This window comes from Vombatus ursinus, unplaced genomic scaffold (assembly GCF_900497805.2).
Source record: "Vombatus ursinus unplaced genomic scaffold, bare-nosed wombat genome assembly UNPS02012319.1, whole genome shotgun sequence".
Lineage (NCBI taxonomy): Eukaryota > Metazoa > Chordata > Mammalia > Diprotodontia > Vombatidae > Vombatus > Vombatus ursinus.
In genome coordinates this window covers 1,843,769-1,853,573 of record NW_020952097.1, presented here as the reverse complement: position 1 = coordinate 1,853,573, position 9,805 = coordinate 1,843,769, and the positions used below count along the sequence as shown (strand labels likewise).

General features: G+C 56.0%; 1 protein-coding gene across 8 annotated transcripts in view; it reads right to left on the bottom strand.

Moving 5' to 3' along the window:
* Nucleotides 1-257: 257 nt before the first annotated feature.
* PLEC (plectin) overlaps nt 258-9,805 on the bottom strand; it is a 112,544-nt gene continuing 102,996 nt past the window's right edge. For all 8 annotated transcript variants that reach the window (XM_027857743.1, XM_027857747.1, XM_027857742.1 and 5 more), the window contains 2 exons: nt 1,900-9,480; nt 258-891 (listed from right to left, as the gene is read on the bottom strand). In XM_027857743.1, coding sequence (XP_027713544.1) covers nt 3,175-9,480 — 6,306 coding nt within the window. In that variant the 3' untranslated portion in view covers nt 258-891; nt 1,900-3,174. The remainder of the gene's footprint in view (nt 892-1,899; nt 9,481-9,805) is intronic.

The following is a 9,805-nucleotide window of genomic DNA, read 5'->3' as shown; positions in this document are numbered from 1 at the left end:
TACTGATTTCTCTTGACCCTAAACCATCAGTGAGATTCTTTAACTAGTGTGCAGCAACTAAAGCAAAGACAGCACCCTCCCATCTGGGCTAAGGCCTTGGACTTGGGCCCTCTGGAAGCAGGAGCACCAAGCAGTTGTTGAATGAATATGAATGACTAAATGAATGAATGAATGGATTTTTTTTTCTCCTCCTCCTGGAGACAGCCCCCCTGCCACCCCAATGCCACACCAGTGTGAATGAAGAATGAGGCAGCAGGACTAGCAAGGAATCTCCTTTACTGGGGGCAGGTGGGGGCCATGGGGACCAACACCTTCTGTACAGTCTGTTTAGTGTTCTGCCCTCCAGGGCCCACAGCTCTCCTCCTGACAGGAGGCCAAGGCAGGAGCTGGGGTGGCAACAACACCCCATGGTTAGTACAGCATGCAAAGTCCCAGCCAGCGGCTTGGGAGGGAGAAGGAGAAACAGTAAAAAGCCTGAGGACCAGGCAGGCTGGACAGAGCAGCTCTCAGGAAGGGGTGTGGGGCAGGGGAGTGTTGGTGCTCTTGGCTCTGAGGAGGTGAAAGGAGGTCAATGGAAGATGAGATGCTTGGGGAGGGAAGCCCAGCAGCCTGGAGCCCGGTTTTCAGGGCCAGGAGAGGGACCCTTGCACGGGACTCACAAACCCTCAAGTCAGTGGCAGTTCTGGCTCCAGGACAAAGGGGGCTGTTTCGAGGGGCTGGCATTGCTTGGCTGGGGGGGGGCGGGCAGAGTTGGAGATGCTGCCACAGGCAGCAGCTGGAAGGTTTGGACCAAGGGACAAGGCCGAGTCTGATTCCTCAGGGTGTCCCCCAGGGTCACAGGGCTGCAGGCTCCACAGGAGGGAAGAGGGGCCAGGTGAACACTGGATCACACTACAACAGAGGCAGACACAGAGATGGTGTGAAATGAGAGATGGGTGGGCGGGACGGGATGAGAACAGAGATGACACGGCATGACAGCTCAGGACACAGCCATAGCAATGTTGGGAGCTTCTCTAGTCCCCTCCGCCCTCCTAGCCCAACAGGCTGAGTCAGTCAGGGTCCCCCCTGCTCTATTCTAAGACTGAGCTGAGACTCTCAGGGCAGCAATGGGCAGGAAAGCCCCATTTCCTCACATTTCCCCTCCTAATATTTCCTGAAGTGACATAGATTCTTCCCAAATGGTATCTGTCCCTCCACCCCCCTGTTCAAGGACTTCAGCATAAGCGGGGGCAGGGGACGTGGGGATAAAAGGGCTTGGAGAAGGCAAAGAACACTATGGAGGTGATGAGACCTAAGGAAGGTGGCAAGGGGGAGATAAGGCCCAGGAAAGATGGGGGCAGGGAGGAAGGGAAGGTAAGAGTCTAGGGAAAGTGAGGGGGGAAGACAGGGCCTGGGGAAGATGGAATGGGGATGCAGAAGCCAAGACCTGGGGAAAGTGTGCATGTAAGGAGTGGGGAGCAGGGGAAAGTTTTGTGGGCAAAGTATAAGACCCAGGGAAGGGAGGCAAAAAAGTTAAGCTATGGGGGTGGAGAAAGAACCTGGGAAATGGGGATAAAGAGAACACATCCTGGAGAAGGGTAGGGAGAGAGAAAGAACAGAGCCTAGGGAAGTGATGGGGTGGAATGAGGGGGTACCCTGGAAGATGAGTAAAATAAAGCAGAGGCCAAGGAAGCAGGACAGCAGTCCCAGGTATAGAACCTGAAAGACAGTCAGGATAGCCTTAGAGAACCTAGCATGAAAGGGCATGTGTATCTAGGGAGAGCAGAATGAAAAGCAAACTTCCCCTTCCTTCTCTTTTCCCTGGGCCCTGGGGCTCCTCACTCCCACCCCCAACAGCTCCAGCAGCAGAGCAGAGTCAGTCCCAGGGCACAAAGGGGGATGGGGCGGGGGGGGCGTTACCTGGGTGGGATGGCCCAGCAGAGGAGCCTCCCGGGAGCCTGGGCCTGGCCCTGGTGGGTTGATGGTAGAGCCCCAGTTCTCGTCTTCCCATGGGGAAGGGGCTTCTCTGGGCAGGCTGGAGAGAGACAGCTGACACAGAAGGAGAATAGGTTATCTCCAAGCCTCCAGGTAGGAGGAGGAGGAGAGCAAGTGAAGGGGTGAAAAAGGTTTCTTGGTCCTTCCCGTGGACTTGAGGGGTGGCCAGAGAGGTCCTCTCCATCTATCCCATCCATAACTGCAGGTCAGCAGTCTATGTCCCCCTGGGCCAGCATCCAGCTCCCAATCTGCCCAACACTGACCCAAGAGGATTCTCTCCCCACCCCACCTGAGGCAGGGCACTTCCCAGACACACCAAGAAGGCTGGCCCCGTGGCTGGCCATCACCATTCCCTTTCCCTCCCTCCCCACACACATGTCCAGCCCCGACAGAAAGCCAAACAGTGGAGCCCATTGCAGGGTTGGGGGAGTAGGGCTGAGAGGCAGGCAAGAGAGTAGGCAGAGGAGTAAGTCCAACATGCACTGTGGCTCCTGTCCCATCCTGGAGGCATCTTGGCGGTGAGGCCCTCAGCTTCACAAAAGGGCTGAGGGGCCCCAGGTAGAGGCGGGCTGCCCCTCACCTGACCCAGGGACAGGGAGGAAGGTCCAGGCAGCAGCTGCAGAGGACAGGCTGGGAATCCAGGCAGGGCCCTTGGGATGGAACCACGCGTGACCTGAGGCTAGGCGGAGGACATGTTGCTTAGGGCAGTAAAAAAGGACAGGTTGTGGCTTGGCCCAGTTCTCCTCCTGCAGAACGGAGGAGCCCAAGACGAGCAAAAGGGGCAGAACCAGGGGCAGCAGGCAAAAAGTGGAAGAGCCAAGATGCCCAATGTTTGGGGAAGGTGAGAGCTGGCTCGGACCAAGTCCAAGGCATCAGGCTATGGTGAAGTGGCTGCCAGCATAGATGGTCAGGAGAGTCCTAGAGGGGGGTGGCAAGGCAGGCAGAGAGATAGGGCCCACCTTGCTCCCCTCAATATACAAACTATGTCAGAACAGCAAATATATATTAATATATTAGTTTAGTCTTTTTGGTTAAACTTTAGGCACCGCTTTGGAAGAAGAGTCTTTTTAAAAATTAAAAAACAAAAAAACAAAAAAAAAATAAAAATAAACCCAGGGCACTTAGCTGGCAGATTGACCACATGCAGAGTAAGAAGGGGCAGGGGAGGGAAGCAGAGGGGAAAAGGCAAGGCCAGGGTGGTTATGCCACAGCAGGCGGTGGCCCGCCCAGGGCTGCCCATTCCTCTCCCACTTCCCACCCGCAGCTCCCACTCAGGCTGCCCCAATCCAAGGAGAGCTGGGTGGCCTCAGAGGCTTCGTGGGGCCCTGAAGTATATCGGCGGCCATAGCCCGATGAAGAGTAGGAGGAGGAAGAGAAGGTCATGGAGAAACCAGAGCCAGTGGCGTCAAAGCTGCCCCGCCGCGAGCCGGCGCGGGATCCGGTGCGGGAGCCCGCCCGGGAGCCCGAGGTGGAGCCCGAGCCGCTGACGCTGTAGGGGCTGTAGTAGCCTTTGCTGGACTGGGAAGAGGCCTCCAGCAACCTCAGCCCCGTGCCCTCTTCCGTCATGCTCCGGTCCATGGCATCCTTATAGGAGATCTTCAGCTTGGTCTTGGGGCAGGTGAGGTACTTGGAGTAGGTGTTGACGTCACGGAGTTTCTGGGCGGTTCGGGCATCGATGGTTCCCTTCTGCAGGGCTTCCTCCAGGGGCACCCGGGTAGGTGTGTCGGGCTCTATCAGTCCCCCCGTCAGGTACTGCACCTCCAGGAAGCGCTGCCCTGCCTCATAATAGAGCCAGCCCTTCTTCAGGGCTTGGGCTGCGGACATTTTCGTCTTGGTCCGTGGGTCCTCGAAACCATAGAAAGCCTTCTGGGCCAAGTTGATCCTGTCCACCATGATCTTATCCACTAGCCCCTTGTTGACAGCATCAGTGACTGGGAACTTCTCTCCAGTGTTGGGGTCGATGATGCCCCCGGTGCAGGCCTGGGCCTCCAACAGTCTCTGGCCAGTGATGTTGTCCACTAGGTTTCGGTGCATGGCCTCGGTGACAGACACCTTCTCCAGGGTGTCTGTGTCTAGGATTCCAGCCACCGGCCCCGTCTCCTCAGTGGGGTCGGTCCAGGAGGTGAGCTGAGTCCTGGAGACAGCTGGGCTGACCGGATAAGAGGAAGAGGAGCCCACAGACGATGACCTGGAACGGAAGCCACTCATGTTGCCTGAGAGCATGTCAGCGAATTCAGTGATGGAGAGCGTGCCAGCACGGTACTGGTCGAGCGCCGACTGGTCAATTAAGCTCTTGGAGATGGCATCATCGATGTCATACTGCCGGCCAGAGCGCCGGTCGATGATCATAGACTTGACCACGCCATCTGAGGAGGAGATGGTGATCTCCTCCCACTCACACTCCTGTTCAGACAGCTCGAGGTACGTCTGATGGTCAATGAGCCCCTTGCGATAAGCCTCATACACAGACATCTCCTTGCCTGTCTCAGGATCTACAATCACCACCCGCCGCTTACGGACGGACGACTTAGAGGAGGTCTTTCTCTCGCGTTTTTTCTCCTTCAGGGGCAACAGGCAGAGGCCAGTCTCTGGGTCAGTGATGCACCGCTCCATCAGCTGCAGGTAAGTGAGATTTTCCTCTGTGTTGGGATCAAAGAAGCCCTTGGTGTCATCTGAGGGGTCCCTCAGGATCTCGTTCATCTCCTCATCAAACAGGCCTCGCTTGTAAGCTACTTCCACGGGGAGTCGGTGGCTCTCCTCAGGGTCGATGATGCCCCCTGTCGCGATCTGAGCCTCCAGCAGGCGGATGCCATGGTCCTTCAGTATCAAACCCTTCTTCATGGCCTGAAAGAGGGAGATGAGTTTCCCAGAATAGGGGTCTTTGTACCCAATCACAGCCCGCTCGGCAGAGATCAGTTTGTCCTTGAACTCAGGGCCCACGATGCCCATGCGGACAGCCTCTTCCACCGTGAGCTTGAGCCCTTTAATAGGATCAATGACATAGCCTGTGGCCGCCTGGGCTTCCAGGAGCTCAAAAGCAGTGCCAGGACGGATGATGCCTTTCTTCATGGCCTGGTAGACTGACAGCCGCTCCTTGGTGGAGTCTACAAAGACGCCAGCAATGCAGCTGGTGCCCTCCAAGTACTTCTTCAGACTTTTGGAGACTTCTTCGATGGAAGTCAGCCCCTCCTGCAGCTGGAGGGCAGTGGCCTCATCCATGACCTGGGATCGGACCAGCTCCTCCACCGTGATCTGTTTCCGCAGGCCCCGGAACGTCAGTTTTCGGGTGTCTGAGAGGGGTAGGAGTAACTGGCCGCTGTTCTCGTCTCGGCGACACCGTTTCAGCAGTTGTGTGTAGCTGAGCTTCTCCTCCGTAGACGGGTCCACATAGCTCCGGACCTCACTGGGCTCTGACAGCTGGTCGTATGTGTCTTTGTTCAGGTAACCTCGCTGGTAGGCAATTTCCAGTGGGAGGTGGAAGCCCAGGCGGGGGTCAATGATGCCGCCAGTGGCTAGCTGCGCATCCAAGAGCCTCAGAGCTTCCTCAGAGGAGATCAAATCCTTCTTCATTGCCTGGAAAAGGGAAATGGTCTGCTCAGTGTATGGGTCCCGGTAGCCAGTCACTGCTCTCTCTGCCGAAAGAAGCCGGTCGTGAATCTCTGGGCCCACCAGCCCTTTCCTCACAGCTTCATCTACAGTGAGCCGTTCATTCTTTATTGGGTCAATCATGAAGCCAGTGGCTGCCTGTGCCTCCAGCAGTGTGCGGGCGACTTCGGAGCTAATAAGCCCTTTCTTCAAAGCCTGATAGATGGTCAGTTTCTGCTTAGAGGCAGGTAGATAAATGCCTGCCACACAGCCACTCCCATATAGGTAGCGCCAAGTGGTCTCCACCTCCAAGATCTCTCGGATGGTTTTGGTTCCCTCTCGGATGAGGTTGTAAGTCTCCAGGGAAATGATGCGGGCCTCATAAAGATCCTCAGCAGTGATACGGCGCCGGACGTAATCGTAGGAGTTGAGGTTCTGCTGACGGATGATCTCAGTCTTCTCAATGATCTCAATGATGATGATAATCATTCGTTCCTTTGTGACCTTCCCGGCACGGAAGTCCTCCATCAGTCGCGTGCGCTGCTCTTCGGGGATCATGTCTGACTGCATTACCTCCCAGAGAGACATGGAGGTGCTTCCCTGGCTACCACCTGGGATGTCAATCTGGGTTTCTTCAAATGCCTTGCGGGTCTCTTCCTCTGTGTACACCTGCGTCGTCTCTACTGCTTCTGGCTTTTCGGGCTTCTTCAGAGACAGGAGATAGAGGCCAGTCTCAGGGTCCTCCACACATCGGTGCTTCAGCTGCAAGTAGGTGAGATTCTCTTGGGTGTTGGGGTCAAAGAAGCCCTTGGTGTCATCTGAGGGGTCAGACAGGATTCTATTCATTTCCTCATCAAAGTAGCCACGCTTGTAGGCCACCTCCACAGGGACACGGTGACTGTTGACAGGGTCGATGATACCACCTGTGGCAATCTGGGCCTCTAGAAGGCGGATGCCATGGTCCCTAAGAATCAGACCCTTCTTCATGGCCTCAAAGAGGGAGATGGTATTGCCTGAGTAGGGGTCTTTATAACCAGTGACTGCCTTCTCAGCAGAGAGCAGCTTCTCGTGTAGCTCTGGCCCCACCACACCAGCTTTCACTGCTTCATTAACATATAGACGCTGGTTTTTTATGGGGTCAATCATGAAGCCAGTGGCAGCCTGGGCCTCCAAGAGAATGATGGCTGTGCTGGGCCTCAGCAAGTTCCTTTTCATTGCCTGGTAGATGGTCAATTTCTCTTTGGTCTCCTCCACATAGATGCCAGCAATACAGTCGGTCCCCTGGAGAAACCTCTTCACAGAGTCTGTCTCAGAGATATCTTTCACAGACTTCTTGCCATCCTGCAGTTGTTCAAACTGGGCTCTGCTGATGACCCTGGACTCAAGGAGCTCGCTGGCTGCCACCGGTGTCCGCAGGCCAGTGAATGTGAGTTTCTCCTGTCTCTTGGTCTCTGTCTCTTCAATGATGGTGACCATGATCTTGATGATTTTCTCAATAGTGACTTTGCCTGTCTTGTATTGACGGATAAGCTCCCTCCTCTGCTCCTCAGTGAAGTACTCAGAATTGATCAGCTCCCAGATGGTGATTGTCCTTCCCTTGAAGCTGCCAACTGGGACCTCAACTGTGGCTTTTTCAAATGATTCCTTGGCTTGGAGGTCAGTGTAGATCTCTTCCTGTTGAGCACGAATAGCTTTCTCTGAGAGAGGCAGTAGATACAGGCCTGTCTGTTTGTCTGTTCGGCACTTTTTCTGCAACTGGCTGTAAGTGAGGTGTTCTTGGGTGTTGGGGTCATAGAAGGCCTTGGCACTGTCTTTAGGAGTTGATAAGGCCTTGCTCATCTCTTCATCTAAATAACCCCGCTCATAGGCGACATCCAGAGGGACACGGTGACTCTTGGCAGGGTCAATGATGCCGCCAGTGGAGAGCTGAGCATCGAGCAAACGTAGGCCATGGTCACTGGGAATGAGACCCTTCTTCAGTGCCTGGAACAGAGAGACAATCTGTCCAGTGTAGGGGTCCTTATACCCAGTTACAGCTTTCTCTGCAGAGAGTAACTTCTCATGCAGCTCTGGGCCCACCAGGCCAGATTTCACAGCCTCGTCCACCGATAGCCTGGCATTCTTAAGAGGGTCAATGATGTGCCCCGTGCCAGCCTGGGCCTCCAAGAGTGAGAGGGCCACCTCAGGCTTCAGCAGGTTCTTTCTCAGGGCTTCATAGGGGCTCAGCTTTTGCCCAGTCTCCTCCACCCACACCCCAGCAATGGCATTAGCTCCACGGAGATACTTCTTTACGGTCTCCACCTCGGCCACCTCCTGCACTGTTTTCTTGCCCTGGCTCAGCTGATGGTAGAGATCCTTGTCGATGACTTTGCTCTCCAGCAGCTCGGCGGCTGGGACGGGGGCACGGAGACCCTCAAAGCACAGCTGGCTTTTCTTCTCATGCTCTTCGACGACGGTGATGACGATCTTGATGATTTTCTCCACGGTGATCTTGCCTGTCCTGTATTGGCGGAGGAGGTCTCGCCGCTGGTCCTCTGTAAAGTACTCTGAGTTGATGATTTCCCAGATGGTGACCGTTTTCCCGTGGAACCTGCCGAAGGGGGCGGACACGGTTGCCTTCTTGAAAACGTCTCTGGCCTCGTTGTCAGTGTAGACCAGTTCTCCCCCTTTGGATGCTTTATCTGTGAGCGGCAGGAGGCAAAGGCCAGTCTCTGGGTCGGTGACGCAGCGCTCCAGCAGCTGCAGGTAGGTGAGGTTCTCGTGCGTGTTGGGGTCAAAGAAGCCCTTGGTATCATCCGAGGGGTCAGACAGAGTCTTTGTCATCTCCTCATCCAAGTAGCCGCGTTTGTAGGCCACCTCCACGGGCACACGGTGGCTGTGCACGGGGTCGATGATGCCCCCCGTGGCGATCTGGGCCTCCAGCAGCCTCACACCGTGGTCCTTGATGATGAGGTCCTTCTTCATGGCCTGGAACAGGGAGATCTTGTCTCCGGTGTAGGGGTCCTTATAACCAGTCACCGCCCTCTCTGCCGACAGCAGTTTGTTGTGCAGCTCGGGCCCAATGACGCTTTCCTTTACTGCCTCGTTGACAGACAGCCTCTTGTTCTTGACAGGGTCGATGATGAAGCCAGAGGCGGCCTGGGCCTCCAGCAGGATGAGGGCGGTGCCCGGGCTCAGCAGTTGCTTCTTCATGGCTTTGTAGATGCTGATCTTCTCATTGGTTGGTTTGAGCAGCAGCCCAGCAATGCTGCTCCTGCCCTGAAGGTACCTCCTGACGTCTTCTCTCTGCGACAGCTCTGTCACCGTGGCCGTGCCCTCCACAAGTCTGTCCAGCTGCTCGCGGCTCAGGATGCCAGCCTCCTCCAGCTTCTTGGCCGAGACCTTCTGACGGAGGCCATCGAATGCAAACTCGGGCTCCCCGTTTTGCGCCAGGCCGTCGACTGCGTCTCGCCCGTTGGGCAGGGCCTTGGCCTGGGTTACCCTCTCCTCCGTCTGGATCATGACGGCCCGGGTCTGAGCCAGAGCCGCCCGGTGCTCCTCCTCCAGCCTCTCCAGCTTCTCGCGCAGCTTCTGGTTCTCATCGGCCAGGAGCTTCTCCTGTTGCAGCCTTCGCTGCTCCAGCTGCTGCAGCTCCTCCTGCTTGCGCCGGACATTGTCCTCGGCCTCCTTCTGCCTCCTCTTGGCCTCATCCATGCTGGTGATCAGCTGCTGTTTCTCCTGCTCCATCTGCTTCTGTTGGCGTTCTTGCTCGGCCTTTAGGTTCTGGGCCTTGTTCACCTCCTCCTGGAACAGCTTCTCCAGCTTGGCTTTCTCCTCCTCGATGAACCGTTCCCTCTGCAGCAGGCTGTCCTTCTCACTGAGGAAGGTCTGCTGTAGCATCTGCGTCTCATGCAACAGCTGCTCCTTCTGGGCCATCTGCATCTGCAAGAGGCAGGGACGAGAGCGCTTTCAGGTCAGACCAAGCCTGCTCCCCACCCATCGGACAACAGAGCACAGTGTGGCTCAGCTCGGATCAGCAGCTGACTGGGGCGACGTAGGCAAGGGACGGGCCACTGCACTAGTGGCCTGCGCCATGGGCACATGTTAGAAAGAAATCTCCTTCTAAAGCACACATCTTAGCATATTATAAGGAAGTAGGCACCCCCGGTCAGGTGGAAAAGGACAAATCTAGTTAGGAAAGACCAGGAGACCACAGGTAGCTGGCCAACCGTTGGACGTCACCACTACAACAGAGCAGTCGTAATGG